The 17037-nt window shown below is 41.1% G+C and overlaps 1 protein-coding gene across 1 annotated transcript; it reads right to left on the bottom strand.

Moving 5' to 3' along the window:
• Nucleotides 1-4375: 4375 nt before the first annotated feature.
• Nucleotides 4376-4942, bottom strand: LOC308423193 (large ribosomal subunit protein bL35m-like; the record flags this gene model as incomplete). Its single annotated transcript, XM_080919837.1, has 1 exon — nucleotides 4376-4942. The coding sequence occupies one exon, from the start codon at nucleotides 4940-4942 to the stop codon at nucleotides 4376-4378; it is 567 nt and encodes a 188-aa protein (XP_080775963.1).
• Between the last annotated feature and the right edge of the window lie 12095 nt (nucleotides 4943-17037).

The raw sequence follows: 17037 nt of genomic DNA, 5'->3' as shown, positions 1-17037 counted from the left end.
GAAGAACCTGTAGGAAACAACTGAGAGAAGGCTAGGGGAGGCGCTAACCACCGTCTCTCTCAACCACAGACCAGCCTGCACATGAGGCAGTGTATCAGCCCTGGAACTCGGCAGAGCCCCTGGACACCTGGGACCTATTCCTGAGCAACAGATGAACACCATGTAGAGAGACATCTGGACAAAGACATTTCTAAAGTGTTCCCAGGCAGACTGAGAGCAACTAACTGGCCAAGGTTTGATTTGATCTGGGACAACGTGAAGGGGAGACCAAACACCAAGTTAACAAAACAGATCTTTATGAGCTTGTTAATTTTGTTCCCTTCTTTCTTTTTCTTTGTTTCTTTTCAAGGCAGGGTTTCTCTATGTAGCCCTGGCTGTCCTCGAACTCAGAGATCCTCCTGCCTCTGCCTCCCGAGTGCTGGGATGGACGTGTGGGAGACCATGCTCATGTCCTCTGCAATGCTTTCCAGCTGGGACACAGACGCAGCTCACCGGGCCACCTCGAGGAAGGTGAGCAAGCAGATGGGCTGACTCGCAGGCAGAAGCTCGGAGGTGCTCAGTGCCGCTGACTCTTCTGACTTTCCTTGTGTTATCTGCTACCAAGATCTGAACTGTACACAAAGGTTTCAGGTTCGAGTTTTCTAGTTTTTCTAGTCTTTTTTTTAACTGAAGCAACAAACAAACAAATAAAACAAAACCAAAAAGCGCACACACAACCACAAACGCTGAAGTCATTCATAATCCAGTGACAATGACGATAAATGCCCCTTTTCTGAACAACAGATGTCCGGGGTAGGTTTCATGTAGAAGTTACAGTAACTATCATGTGTTACAGGGAAGGTATTATAATTTCCACAATCATAAAGAACGTTTTTGTGCCTGGCAAACTCTTTAAGGATTTTCATGTTCTTTATTATTAACTCTGTACAGTAAATATTGCCTTGAGTTTAGAACCATAATAAATTTTATTTCTTTTGATCATCCTTGGATACTACATAATAAAAATAGCCCATGTGGTAGGGACAGAAGAAAAAACTGCCTGTCGTAGCTGCATTAGTCAGGGTTCTCTGGAGTCACAGAATCTAGGGAATGTCTCGGTATGTTAAGGGAATTTATTGTAATGACTTATAGTCTGCAGTCCAACTAATCTACCAATGGGCAGCTGTGAATGGGAAGTCCAAGAATCTAGTAGTTGCTCAGTCCCATGAGGTTAGGTGTTTTGGCTGGTTTTCTGTATAAGTAAGTAGGTTCTGACAGATGTGTTGGCTTGTAAGTGCAAGCAGGCAAAGAAGAGGAAAAAGAGTGAACCTTCTTTCTTGCAGTGTCCTTATGGAGGCCTCCAGGAGAAGGTGTGTCCCAGATTAAAGGTGTGCACCACTCCTGGATCTGGAACTTTCACAGAGCTGGCACTGAACTCAGAAATATGCTTGCCTCTGTCTCTTGAGATTAAAGATGTATACTACCTTGCCTGGGCCTAAGCTTTTCATGGCCACTGTGCCTCAAGATCTCCATGTCAAGATCTTGATCAGAAGCCTGTGTTTCCCAGCCTCAAGAACTAGACCACAAGTGTGCCCTCTGTTTCTAGATTGTAGTTCATTCCAGATGTAGTCAAGTTGACAACCAGGAATAGCCACCACAGTGGATAACACGTGTAATGTCTGACTGGGGGCCTATGGCAGTAGGGCTGCTATAAATGGACAGCCTGATCTAAATAGTGAGTTCCAAGGGGCCTGAACTACAGAATAAGATCTTGTCTTAGAAAACAGAAAGCCATTTAACCATTTAAACCTATAGTCCTTCTGAGATTGAGTCCTTCATGTTTAACTTGGTAAAAGCTTCTAAAGACATGATGAAAGTCAGTGTTTACATCAAGCTGCCAGGGTGACTGGTCATTTTTATGTTTCTGAAATCAGGCCAATGATCAAGAGACTTAGAGATGCTGGGTGCGTAGTGGAGCACACCTTTAATCCCAGCAATTGGGAAGCAGAGGTTGGAGGATCTCTGAGTTTGGGGCCAGCCTGGTCACACAGTGAGTTCTAGGACAGCCAGAGCTACATAATGAGAGAACCTATCTCAAGAGAGTAAAGAAACATAGAGATTGAAACAGTGAGACACAGAGAAGCAGAGACAGAAAGACATATACAGAGATACAGAGGGACAGAGAGAGGGAGAAAGAGAGAGACAGAGATAGAGAGAGAAAAGATTCCTAGTGTGTACAACCCTTCCCTAAATTGAGAAAAATGGAGACCAGCCAAGATTACGAATGGAGGCACTTGGAATTTGCTTATATCTTTGTCCCTCACAAGTGGGACACAGTTAGAAAACAGCACATATATACTTCAGCAGAGGATGGCACAGCACTGAGGGCATTTGTGTAGGTAGACTGACAGCCACAGTTAAAAGAAAGGCGGGCTTGAATTAAAACAAGTCACTACAGTCCAAAAAAAAAAACAAAAAAACTACAGAGACAAAATCTCTATAGATAATCAAACAAATAAAAAAAAAAACCAAAAGTTTTCATAAATGTTTTAATTAGAAATATTGAAATTAAGCTCAGGAATTATTTTTAAATAATGTTTTTATTTATTCTTGAAGAATTTCATACAATATATTTTGATCATATTCTTTCCTCTCTCCCAACTTCTCCCTACTCTCCCCCACCTCCCTAACTACCCAAGCTTATGTTCTTTCTCTTTCTTAAACAAAGATGGGGGCTGGAGAGGTGGCTCGATAGTTAAGAGCACTAACTGTTCTTCTAGAGGTCCTGAGTTTAATTCCCAGCAACCACATGGTGGCTCACAACCATCTGTAATGGGATCTGTGCCTTTTCTGGTGTGTCTGAAGACAGCAACAGTGTACTCACATAAAATAAATAAAACTTAGAAAAAACTCATAAACAAAAAACATGGAGTCCACCTTGTCTTTGGACCACTCCTAGGAATTACTTCTTAAGTAAGGACAACAGACAGTACACAGTCCCTGAAAGCTAGTAGCAAGCTTCAGTTACTGGCCTGGGTGAGGAACCTACCCTCACACCCTTGAGGTGTGAACACCAGCCTACCCATCCTCAATGGTGTGAATACCTTCACACCCTCAATGGTGTAAAGATCTTGTTCATTCCTACTATCTACCATCTACTATCTACAGCATCATTGAGTTTTGCTTCTACTCAGAAGAAAGCCTTGCCCCAACTCTCAATCACCAGCAACTCCTGACCACATAGCTGATCATGCTGAGCACATGGACCACTGAGGTATATCTCTCAAAACAGAATATCATCAGTTGAACATGCTTGCCTTTGCAAGCAATGTGTATCGCTATATGTGAGTATATTCTCAAACTTCCTCATGAAAATCCATTTACTGTCTCAGCAGGCACATATGTATTACTGTACATGAGAATACGTTCAAACTTCATAAAAATCCATTTTCTGGCAGGAACCTTCATTGCAAACTCCTTTTGCTGTTTGCTTAGGAAAACAAACAAACAAAACCCTGATCTATTTGATGCTTTTCTTTTTCTCATAACCAGTAAACATTTCATGCTCAAATCTTTTTAATTTTTCTATCAAATTCTGTCTGAAGTTTTTTACCTCTACTTCCTGCCCTGGCTTAAGAATCTTCCTCTCTTCCCTGTACTACTTAGGATGGCATTATGCCACCCTTGTTTATTCTCAACAGACAGACAGACCCTGTTAAAATACGAGGCAGGTCCTGTCATTCCTTAGGTTAAACCACACAAAGGCTTCCCATGTTGCTTAGAGTCAACCAAACCCATGTCCTCCCCAGCCACCTACACTGCATCCTAACCAAGCCAGCTCAGTCAGTCGGCAGGTTCTCCAGCACAAGCGGGAGGATTAAAAAGGAAAAAGACAATCAGACAACATTGTAGCATGACCTCAGTCAGTTCTGAGGCTGAAAGGCGGGTTTAATTCTTCCTAGTCTGCTTTTATATCATTTTAATTACATGCAAGTAATAAGGTCAGTTCTAGGTTAAGGGAACCAGCAAGGCAATAAACACAATAGTCAAGGAACAAGCAAGGCAATAAACAAAGTCCCTTGATCACTGCTTCTAAGGGTTTATTGATATCCCAGCCTACTTCCCTGTCCTAGCCCAAAGTCACATTATTGCCTGAAGCCTACTTCTTTCTTTTGTTTTGTTTTGTTTTTGTTTTGTTTTTTGTTTTTTTGAAATAATGCACAATAAATTTAATTTTAGTTCTATGAGCAACTCTGGGAATGTTTAATGCACAATGGTGGGAACCTAAGCTTGCCTATCGGCTGGTACAGTTTAGTGTCACACGTACTCACTTTTGCAAGGACACCCTGTACACAAAGATCTACATTCCATAGTTGGGAACCTATGATGGCTTGAACTATACTCGTAGGTTTGTTCGATCATGGTACATCTGGTAAGGATCACCAGCGTACCAGTTACACCTCTTCCAGAAAGAAGTCGTCATTTTATCTAGGAGTTTACTCTGGGTCTTGTTGCAAAACACGAATTCCCTTAAGCGCTTTTTTCTCACAGTTGACTTTTTCCATAATTTTTTCTTATAGCCAGCCTTTCTCCTTAGCCAAAGGCCAGAGTGGAGTCGGAGGAAGCGATGTGCAACCGACTTTACCGTCTTTCTCTTGCCTTTCCGTGTACTGCAGTACGTTAGAGCTCTGACCGGGGGCTTCAGGACACTGGGGACCACTGTGGCCACTCTGTTAAGGACTGTTGCAGTACGCCCATATGCCAGGCGTCCAACAGATGTGACATGTTTAGGAGCATCGGAAACAACTGATGTCTGAATGTGTCTAAAATGAAGGGTGCGCAGTGCAGAATTAGGACAGGCATACTTGGCACAGTTCCCATAGGTTGAAGATACCAGGACATTCAGGGGACGGAATATTCCTGAGGCAGCCCTCACGGCTCCCGTGAAACTAGAGGCCGCCATCTTGCAGTCTGCTATGGTGGCCGAAGTTGAAGCCTACTTCTTTGTTCTAGCCTATAATCAGAATCCTGCCTAAGCTTACTTCCCTGTCCTGGCCCAAAGTCAAATTCCTGCCTGAAGTAGTCCTACTTCCTTGTCCTGGCCCAATGTCAAATTCTTGCCAAGTGACCCCCAAAGCTTTTCACAGCATCCTGAGTAGCTGAGATGATGGGTGCATACCGATGGTGGACACACTTGGTCCACCCGACCTCACTTCTGCTCTTCCCAGTGCTTACCCCCTTCTTTTTTATTTTTTATTATGGAAAAAAATGTTTATTTTGAAATTATTTTAATTTAGAAATAGAAAACCTCATAGGAAGGTGGAAAGAAACAGAAAACACAAAGCATCCAGGCAATGCTTTGCTTTGTGAGTCTGTCACCCCTCATTGGTTCACTGGTCCCAGGATGAGGAATGACTCAGCCACCACGATACTGTTATTAATAGGGATGTGGATCAGTTTCACAAAGAAACCAATGAATCCCATGATAGCACATCCTATTGCTGTGGCCATGGCGACCTTCTGGAATCCTTTCCTGTCGGGTTTGGCACATCTTTTAACCAGCCAAACTGAGTCCTTTACAACTTGGTTCAACAACCGCATTACCTGATCCATGTTTGTGGGATGGCGGTTTGAGAGGGCAGAGACACGTAGCTTAGGAGAGACGCTCGCCTCTTCTTGATTTAGTCACACTGGCCAATGCACTAATCCCAAAGCTTGCCAGGCAATCGACTACCTGTGGTCTTTCCACCTGCAGGTTTTATGTAATGATTGTTTCTCCCTTATGTAAGAGTCTCTGACCCTTCACCTTCAGATCTTTATTGAAATGTCACCTTCTCCGGAGGCTTTCCTGGCCACTGTAGCCTGTACTTATCTGTATTATAACACTACCACCAGCACACATGGGTACACACACACACACACACACACACACACACACCATACATGTACACTTGTATACATACACACATACACTCACATGTACATATGTGCATACACACAGACACATGGAATTCACAAACTCACACTCATACAAACACACTCATACACACACACACACACACTATGCATGAATATATGCTCAAATGCACACACACACTGACACACACCTATACACAACACACATGTACACATGCTCACAGGCAACACATACAGAGACACACACAGACACATACACACAAACACACACACACATGCACGCATGCTTGCATGCACACGCACAGAGACACACACATATATGATATGGTAAATTGTTAGTCTGCTCTAAATTCTCTGGTGGGTACTTATGAACCTGTCATGTGACTCACCAAAGTGCTCTAGATTCCAGAGAGAAAGACACAAACACGCAGCCTTCTAGTTGAAAATGCCTCTAACAGCACAGTGGGTGGGCACTTCCAAACCTCCCCGTGACTAACACACTCTCCCCTCCGATATTCCTGAATTATTACTCACTAAAACCTAATTTCCATCCTGGCTGCCACGGACCCAGGCCTGAAGCCCTCGTGGGCCATGACCCCAGACTCTTACACCTTGGCAGTGTCTGTCTTTCTGTCCTCCACTTCTCAGGCCAGGATCTTCTCTTCCCCTGCAATGGCAATCTTTTCCTTCCTTGTTCTGAGCCTAGGAGCCCAAAGTCCTGCCTTTGTCTCCTATTGGCCACCGGCAACTTTACCAAGTAGAACCAGCTGGGGACAGGGACTCTCAACATCTCACACATACATGTGCAAATTCTAGTGTAATTTGGAAATCCAATTAACATAATATAAGCAATAAGCCAAATCCACAACATACACAGACAGGCAGGCAGGCAGGCAGGCAGGCGCACACACACACACACACACACACACACACACACACACACACACACACACCAGGTCGTCACTTATCTGGTTTAGTGTCTTATCCCCCAATGTACTAAATACAATATGAAAGCAAGGTGTTGGTCATTTCAGTTCTCTAGGTTTTCCTGACACCGGAAGCAGGGCTTGGTTATAATACAAGCTCTGAAGATATTGGCTTAATGGGACAATTCATCTCTACTCAAAAACTAAAACAAAACATGTATCCCTAGAGAAAAGCAATCCTGAGGAAAATCCCCAGGAGCTCTTTAGCCTCTGAGAAACATAATTTTGTTTATTTATTTATAACACATTTATGTTTTCACTTTAAAGCCCAATAACAGCCCTTCCTCTCCCCCCTCTCATGTAAGTCCTCCCCCAGTTGCCGTTAGAAGGGGAAGCACCCCCCTGAGTGTCAACTCCACTCATGTTCACCCTCCATCCTCCCAGTCCTACCTCCCGTCCCACACATCAAATTGCTGTGTGACTAGATACATCCTCTCCCACTGAGGCCAGACAAGGCTGTTCATTTAGAGACTCTGGATCCATAGGCAGATAGGCAACAGGCTCAGAGAGAAATCTCCGCTCCAGTTGTTTGGGAGACACACATGAAGACCAACCTGCCTGCTCATCTGCTACATATATGCACGGGGCCTGGGTCCAGTCCATGCTCGCTCTATGGTTGGTGATTCAGTCTCTGGGAGCCCCAAAGGGTCCAGGTTAGTTGACTCAGTTGATCTGTGGAGTCCCTGTTCTCTTCCAGTCCCTCAATCTTTCTCCCAACTCTTCAGTAAGACTCTTCAAGCTCCATCTGCCCTTTTGGTGTAAGTCTCTGCATTTCTTTCCATTGGCTGCTGGGTGGAGCCTTCTCAGAGCACAGTTATGCTAGGTTCCTGTCTACGAGCATAATGGACTATCATTAATGGTGTCAGGGATTGGTGCTTGCGCATGGGATGGGTCTCAGGTTCGGGTAGTCACCGGTTGGCCATTCCCTCAGTCCCTGCTCTTTGTCCCTGTACAACTTGCAGGCAGGACACATTTTGGGTTGAAGGTTTTGTGGGTGGTTGGTGTCCTTATCAATCCACTGGAGCTCCTGCCTGGCTACAGGAAGTGGCCACTTCAGGATCCATATCCCATACTGCTAGGAATCTCAGCTAGAGTTGCCTTCTGGGACCTCTCCTCATCCCAGGTTTCTGGAAAGTTCTAGAGATGGCCCTAGCTTCCCAGACTCTGCATTCTCTTTTCCCTGGTCTCCCTACATATGATTCCCCACCTTCACCCTGCTCCCCTCCACATTCCCTCTTTCACCAAGTTCCTTCCTTCCACTGACCTCCTATATCAATTTTGTTTGCCGTCGGAGAAAGATTCAAACATCCTCCCTTGTGTTCTCCCTTATTTGGCTTCTTTGGGGCTGATGATTACAGCATGGTTATCCTGTACTTTATGGCTAATACCCACTTTTAAGTGAGCAAATACCATGTAAGTCCTTTTGGGTATGGCTTACCTCACTCAAGATGATATTTTCTACTTCCATCCATTTGCCTGAAAAACTCATGATGTACTTGTTTTTAATGGCTGAGTAGTATTCCACTGTGTAGGTATACCACATTTTCTGTATCCATTCTTCAGTTATGTGACATCTGGGTTGTTTCCAGTTTCTGGTTATTATGAATAAAGCTGCTATGAACATAGTTGTGCCAGTATCCTTGTGGGATGGTGGAGCATCTTTTAGGTATATACCCAGGAGTGTTATAACTGAGTCTTGAGGTAGAAATATTCCCAATCTTCTGAAAAACTGCCAAATTGATTTCCAGAGTGGTTGTACAAGTTTGCACTCCCACCAGCAGGGGAGGAGTGTTCCCCTTGCTCAACAACCTCACCAACATGTGCTGTCCTTTGAGTTTCTTAGCCATTTTGATGGGCATAAGGTGGAATCTCAGTGTCATTTTGATTTGCATTTCCCTGATGACTAAGGACATCGAACATTTAAGTGTTTCTTGGACATTTGAGATTCCTCTGTTGAGAATTCTCTGTTTATTTCTGTATCCTATTTTTTAACTGGATTGTTTGGGTAGTCAATGTCTAACTTCTTGAGTTCTTTATATATTTTAGATATTAGCCTCTGTCAGATGTAGGGTTAGTGAAGAGCTTTTCTCAATCTGTTGGGTGTCATTTTGTCCTGATGACTGTGTCCTTTGATTTACGGAAGCTTTTCAGTTTCATGAGGTGCCATTTATTAATTCTAGATCTCAGCACCTGCCTGAACCATTGATGTTCTATTTAGGAAGTTGTCTCCTGATCCATTAAGTTCAAGACTATTCCCCACTTTCTCTTCTATTAGATTAACCATTTCTGGTATTATGTTGAGATTTTTAATCCATTTGTACTTGAGCTTTGTGTAGGGTGATAAATATGGATCTATTTTCATTCTTCTACATGCAAATATCCAGTTAGACCAGCAGCATTTGTTGAAAATGTCCCCCCTTTTCCATTGTATGGTTTTGGATTCTTTGTCAAAAATCAAGTGTTCATATGAGTGTGGGTTTATTTCTGGGTCTCTGATACAATTCCATTTATCCACCCGTCTTACCAATACTATGTTTTTATTACTTGTCTTAGTCCAGGTTTCTATTCCTGCACAAAACATCATGACCAAGAAGCAAGTTGGAGAGGACAAGATTTATTTGGCTTACATTTCCACATTGCTGTTTCTCGCCAGAGGATGTCAGGACTGGAACTCAAGCAGGTCAGGAAGCAGGAGCTGATGCAGAAGCCATGGAGGGATGATGCTTAATGGCTTGCTTTCCCTGGTTTGCTCAGCCTGCTTTCTTATAGAACCCAGGTCTTCCAGCCCAGAGATGGCACCACCCACAATGGGCTGGGCCCTCCCCCCTTGATCACTAGTTGAGAAAATGCCTTACAGCTGGATCTCATGGAGGCATTTCCTCAACTGAGGCTCCTTTCTCTGTGATAACTCCAGCTTGTGTCACGTTGACACAAAACCAGCCAGTACATTACTATTGCTCTGAAGTACAGCTTGAGTTCAGGGATGGTGACTTCTTCAGAAGTTCTTTTTGCCCAGGAACATTTTAGCTGCCGTAGGTTTTTTGTTTTTCCATATGAAGTTGAAAATTGTTTTTGCAAGATCTGTGAAGAATTTTATGGAATTTTAATGGGAATTGCATTGAATCTGTAGATTGCTTTTTGGTGAGGTTTTTACTATGTTGATCTTACCAATCCATGAGCAAGGGAGATCTTTCCATCTTCTGATTCAATTTCTTTCTTCAGAGACTTGAAGTTCTTGTCCTACAGGTCTTTCACTTTCTTGATTAGAGTCACACCAAGGTATTTTATATTATTTGTGGCTATTGTGAAGGGTATTGTTTCTCTAACTTCTTTCCCATCCTGTATATCACTTATGTAGAGGAACACTTATTAATTTCTTTGAGTTAATTTTGTATCCAGCCACTTTGTTCATGGTGTTTATCGGCTGTGGGTGTTTTCTGGTAGAATTTTTGGGGTCACTTATGTATACTATCCTTTACAAATAGCAACACTTTGACTCCTTTCTTTCATTTGTGTCCCCTTGATGTCCTTTAGTTGTCTTACTGCTCTAGCTAGAACTTCAAGTACTACATTGAAGAGATTGGGGATAGTGGACATCCTTGTCATGTCCCTGATTTTAGTAGAAATGCTTTAAGTTTCTCTCCATTTAATTTGATGTTGGCTATTGGCTTGGTGTATATTAGCTTTATTGTGTTTAGGTATGCCCCTTCTATTCCCACTCTCTCCAAGACTTTTACCATGAAGGGGTGTTGGATTTTGTCAAACATATTTTTTTGGCATCTAGTGAGATGATCATGTGGGTCTTTTTCTTTGTTTATATGATGGATTATGTTGATGTATTTTCATATATTGAACTACCCCTGCATCCCTGGGATGAAGCCTACTTGATCACGGTGGATGATGTCTTTGATCTGTTTTTTAATTCAGTTTGCAAGTATTTTATTGAGTATTTTTGCATCAATGTTCATAAGAAATTGGTCTGAAATTCTCTTTCTTTGTTGATTTTTTGTGTGGTTTAAGTATCAGGATGACTATGGCCTCATAGAATGTTCCTTTTGTTTCTATTTTATGGACTGCTTTGAGAAGTGGTCCTCTTTGAAAGTCTGGTAGAATTCTACACTGAAGCCATCTGGCCCAGAACTTTTTTTTTTTTAATGACTGCTTCTATTTCTTTAGGGATTATAGGAGGAACAAGATAGTTTATCTGGTTTTGGTTTAGCTTTGGTAATTGGTATCTATCTAGAAAATGGTCCATTTCATTTAGATTTTCCAATTTTGTGGAGTATAGGTTTTTGATGTAAGATCTAATGATTCTTTGAATTTCCTCAGTGTCTTTTGTTATGTCTCCCTTTTCATTTCTGATTTTGTTCATTTGGGTGCTGCCTCTTTCCCTTTTACTTAGTTTGTCTAAGGGTTTGTCTACCTGGTTGATTTTCTCAAGCAAGTAGCGCTTGGTTTTATTGATTCTTTGTATTGTTCTCTTTGTTTCTAATTGATTGATGTCAGCCCCAGTTTTTATTGTTTCCTGCTATCTACTCCTCCTGGGTGTGTTTGCTCCCTTTTTTCTAGAGCCTTCAGATGTACTTTTAATTCATTAGTATGAGAACTTCTAATTTCTTTATGAGGGCATTTAGTGCTTTGAATTTTCCTCTTAGCACTGCTTTCATGGTGCCCCATAAGTTTGGGTTTGTGATACCCTCATTTTCATTGAATTCTAAAAAGTCTTCAATTTCTTTTTTACTTATTCCCTGACTCAGTAATCATTGAGTAGAGAGTTGTTCAGGTGAAATGTTCAGTAGACATCTGTTAGGTTCATTTAAATCATAACCTCTATTAGTTTTGTTTTGTCTCTGTTTAGTTTTTGTCTCAATGACTTGTCCATTGGTGAGAGTGGGGTGTTGAGGTCTCCCACTGTACTGGTTGGTTTTGTGTCAACTTGACACAAGCTGGAGTTATCACAGAGAAAGGACCCTCAGCTGAGGAAATGCCTCCATGAGATCCAGCTGTAAGGCATTTTCTCAACTAGTGATCAACGGGAGGAGGGCCCAGCCCATTGTGGGTGGTGCCATCCCTGGAATGGTAGACCTGGGTTCTATAAGAAAGCAAGCTGAGCAAGCCTTGGGAAGCAAGCCAGTAAGTAACATCCCTCCATGGCCTCTCATCAGCTCCTGCTTCCTGACCTGCTTGAGTTCCAGTCCTGACTTCCTCTGGTGATGAACAGCAATATGAAAATGTAAGCTGAATAAACCCTTTCCTCCCCAACTTGCTTCTTGTTCATGATGTATGTGCAGGAATCGAAACCCTGACTAAGACACCCACTATTAACATGTGGGGTTCAATGTGTTATTTAAACTTTAATAATGTTTCTTTTATGAACGTATATGTTCTTGCATTTGGGGCATATATGTTCAGAATTGAGATTTCCTCTTGGTGGATTTTTCCTTTGATGAGTATGAAGTGTCCTTCCCTGTCTTTTTTGATTACTTCCCATTGAAAGACTATGTTTTTAGATATTAGAATAGCTATTCCAGCTTGTGTCTTGGGTCCATTTACTTGGAAAACCTTTTTCCAGGCCTTTATAGTAAGATAATTACTATCTTTGTTTCTAAGATGTGTTTCTTGTACACAGCAGAATGGATTCTGTTTACCCATCCATTCTGTTATCCTGTATTTTTTTATTGGGTAATTCAGTTCATTGATGTTGAGAGACATTAATGATCAATGATTACTTTCTGTTATTTTAATGTTGGTGGTGGTTGAGTGTGTGTGAGTGTGTGTGTGTAGTGTGTGTGTTTGTGTTTGCATTTCTCTTCTCTTGGTTTTAATTATTTATTTCTTGTGTTTTCTTGAGTGTAGTTAGCCTCATTGGGTTGGAGTTTTCCTTCTAGTATTCTCTGTAGAGCTGGGTCAGTGGAAAGGTATTGTTTGAATTGGTCTTATGCAATATCTTCTTTTTTCCATCTATGGTGATTAAAGGTTTTGTTGGATAGTAGTCTGGGCTGGCCTCTGTGGTTTCTTAGAGTCTGTAAGACATCTGCCCAGGCCCTTCTAGCTTTTCAAGTATCAGATGAGAAATCGGGTATAAATCTGATAGGTCTGCCTTTATATGTTACTTGGGCTTTTCCCCTGGCTGTTTTTAAAATTCTTTCTTTACATATTTAGTGTTCTGATTATTATGTGGCAGGAGTATTTTATTTTCTGGTCCAATCTGTTTGGTGTTCTGTAGGTTTCTTACCTGTTTATAGGTCTGGTCTTTGAGGTAGGAATCTCCTCTTCCTCCTCCTCTGTCAACATTGTCATCGTTGTCATCATTCTCTATACCTATTATTCTTTGGTTTAGTCTTTTCATAGTGTCCCAAATTTCCTGGATGTGTGTCATGAACCTTTTAGATTTGGCATTTTCTTTGACTGATACATTGGTTTCTTCTACCATATTGTCTAAGCAAGAGATTCTGTCTTCAATCTCCTGTGTTCTGTTGGTGATGCCGGTGTCTGTAGTTCCTGTTCTCTTTCCTAGGTCTACCATCTCCGGGATTGCCTGAGTTTGTGTTTTCTTTATTGCTTCTATTTCCCTTTTCAGATCTTGGTCAGTTTTTTTTTTTTTTCATAGACCGTTTTTTATTGGTAAAAGGGCACATAGAAACAATAAAAACCACAATGGGGTTTCCTAGAAAAAACAATAGTACACAAAACATCTAAAGGAGAAGCACAGTGTTTCTAATACACAGAATTTAACCAAACTCTTTCCAAATGGTAAATAAGGCAGTGAAAAATTTGCAGGCAATAGTCCCCTGGTTGTCCAAGACTTTAGAAGAACATTTTAGAGAGTTTAACAGAAAGTAAAGAATGTTGTAGAAAATATCAATAAATACAAATATTTTTTTCTTTTTTTTTTTTTTACAGTGAGCAAAAAGTATATGTAATACAGGGTGTAACCCAGAATTTGTCAATGTGTTCTTGGTGTGTAAGTATTGAGCATGAATTTTTGTTTTGTTTTGTTTTGTTTTGTTTTTTCTTGGACTTCACACTGTCTGTGAGTTGTTTCTGGGGCAGTTCGAGCCTCTGGGGTTAGCATCCCACTACCAGTAACTGCATATTATGTCTGTTCTTTTGTGACTGGGTTATCTCACTTAGGATGATATTCTCTAGATGCAGCCATTTTCTTAAGAATTTGGTTAAGTCATTGTTTCTGGTGGCTGAGTAGTATTCCATTGTGTAAATGTACCACAATTTTTGTATCCATTCATCTACTGAAGGACATCTGGGTTTTTTCCAGCTTCTGGTTATTATAAATGGAGCTGCTATGAACATTGTGGTGCATGTATCTTTGTTGTATATTAAAGTGTCTCTGGGGTATATGCCCAGAAGTGGAATAGCTGGGTCTTCAAGTAGTACTATATCCAATTTTCTGAGGTATCACCAGACTGATTTCCAGAGTGGTTGTATCAGTTTACAACCCCACCAACAGTGGAGAAGTGTTCCTCTTTCTCCGCAACCTCGCCAGCATTTGCTGTCATCTGAGTTTTGGATCTTGGCCAATCTGACTGGTGGGAAGTGGAATCTCAGGGTTGTTTTGATTTGCATTTCCCTGATGGCTAAGGATGTTGAGCACTTCCTCAGATGTTTCTCAGCCATTCCATATTCCTCAATTGAGAACGTTTTGTTTAAGTCTGTACCCCATTTTTTAATAGGGTTGTTTGATTCTCTGGTATCTAGCTTTTTGAGTTCTTTGTATACCTTGGATATTAGGCCTCTATCTGATGTGGAGTTGGTAAAGATCTTTTCCCACTCTGTTGGCTGCCATTTTGTTTTCTTGACAATGTCCTTAGCCTTACAGAAACTTTGCAATCTAATTAAGTCCCATTTGTTAATCTTTGACCTTAGAGCTTGAGCCATTGGTGTTTTGTTCAGAAAATTTTCTCTTGTGCCTATGTGTTCTAAGGTTTTCCCTACTTTCTCATCTAATAGTTTCAGTGTATCTGGTTTAATGTGGAGATCTTTGATCCACTTACACTTGAGCTTTGTACAAGGAGATAAGAAAGGGTCTATTTTCATTCTTTTGCATGCTGAGTGCCAGTTGGACCAACACCATTTGTTGAATAGGCTGTGCTTTTTCCATTGAATGTTTACAGCTCCTTTGTCAAAAGTCAGGTGACCATATACGTGAGCGCTCATTTCTGGATCTTCTAATCTATTCCATTGATCCATGTGCCTATTTCTGTACCAGTACCATGCAGTTTTCAGCACAATTGCCTTGTAATATAGCTTGCGGACAGGGATAGTGATTCCTGCAGATGTTTTCTTGTTGTTGAGGATGGATTTCGCTATTCTAGGTCTTTTGTTATTCCATATGAAATTGCACATTGATCTTTCCAACTCAATGAAGAACTGGGTTGGAATTTTGATGGGGATTGCATTGATTCTGTAGATTGCTTTTGGTAGGATGGCCATTTTAAAAATGTTGATCCTTCCAATCCATGAGCATGGGAGATCTTTCCATTTTCTGAGATCTTCCTCGATTTCCTTCTTTAGAGGTTTGAAGTTCTTATCATACAGGTCCTTCGCTTGCTTAGAGTCACATCAAGGTATTTCATAGTTTTTGTGACTATTGTGAAGGGTATCTTTTCCCTAATTTCTTTCTCCACATGTTTGTCCTTTGAATATAGGAAGGCTACTGATTTGTTTGAGTTAATTTTGTATCCAACAACTTTGCTGAACATGTTTAATCTGCTGTAGGAGGTCTCTGGTGGAAATTTTGGGGTCACTTAAAAACACTATCATGTCATCTGCAAAGAGCGATGTTTTTACCTCTTCCTTTCCAATTTGTATCCCCTTGATCTCCTTTTGCTGTCTATGCTTCAGCCAGGACTTCCAGTACTATGTTGAATAGGTAGGGGGAGAGTGGGCAGCCTTGTCGAGTCCCTGATTTTAGTGGGATTTCTTCAAGTTTCCCACTAAAGTTAAGTTTGATGTTGGCTGTTGGTTTGCTGTATATTGCTTTTATTATGTTTAGGTATGGACCTTGGATTCCTGTTCTTTCCAGGACTTTTAACATGAAGGGGTGTTGGATTTTGTCAAATGCTTTCTCAGCATCTAGTGAGATGACCATGTGATTTTGTTCTTTGAGTTTGTTTATATGGTGGATTACATTGATGGATTTGCTTATATTAAACCATCCCTGCATCCCCGGAATGAAGCCTACTTGGTCATGGTGAATGATTGTTTTGATGTGTTCTTGGATTCGGTTTGCAAGGATTTTGTTGAGTTTTTTTGCATCAATGTTCAAAAGTGAGATTGGTCTGAAGTTCTCTTTCCTTGTAGGGTCTTTGTGTGGTTTAGGTACGAGGGTTATTGTAGCCTCAAAAAATGAGTTGGGTAATATTCCATTTGATTCTATCTTGTGGAATAGTTTGGAGAGTATTGGTGTTATGTCCGCAATAAATGTCTGATAAAATTCTGCACTGAACTCATCTGGACCTGGGCTTTTTTTGGTTGGGAGGCTTTTGATGACTTCTTCTATTTCTTTAGGTGTTATGGGATTATTTAGATGGTTTACTTGGTCCTGGTTTAACTTTAGGATCTTGTATCTATCTAGGAATTCATCCATTTCCTCCAGATTTTCCAACTTTGTGGAGTATAGACTTTTGTAGTAGGATCTGAAGATTTCTTGAATTTCCTCAGCTTCTGTTGTTATGTCTCCACTTTCCTTTCTGATTTTGTTGATTTGTATACTCTCTCTTTGCCCTCTAGTTAGTCTGGCTAGGGGTTTATCAATCTTGTTGATTTTCTCAAAGAACCAGCTCTTGGTTTTGTTGAATTTTTCAATGGTTCTTTTTGTGTCTATTTGGTCTATTTCTGCCCTAAATTTGATTATTTCTTGCCGTCTACTCTTCTTGGGTGTATCTGCTTCCTTTTGTTCTAGGGCTTTTAGCTGTGCTGTCAAGTTGCTGATGTATGCTCTCTCCAGTTTATTTTTGGAAGCACTTAGGGCTGTGAGTTTTCCTCTCAGTACTGCTTTCATTGCATCCCATAGGTTTGGGTATGTTGTGTTTTCGTTTTCATTGATTTCTAGAAAATCCTTAATTTCTTTCTTTATTTCTTCTTTGACCCTGCTATCGTTTAACAGAGTGTTGTCTAGTTTCCATGTGTATGTGGG

Source organism: Micromys minutus, assembly GCF_963924665.1.
Source record: "Micromys minutus genome assembly, chromosome: 1".
Classification (NCBI taxonomy): domain Eukaryota; kingdom Metazoa; phylum Chordata; class Mammalia; order Rodentia; family Muridae; genus Micromys; species Micromys minutus.
The sequence above is the reverse complement of the archived record's forward strand: the minus strand, read 5'-3'. Positions and strand labels throughout refer to the sequence as shown.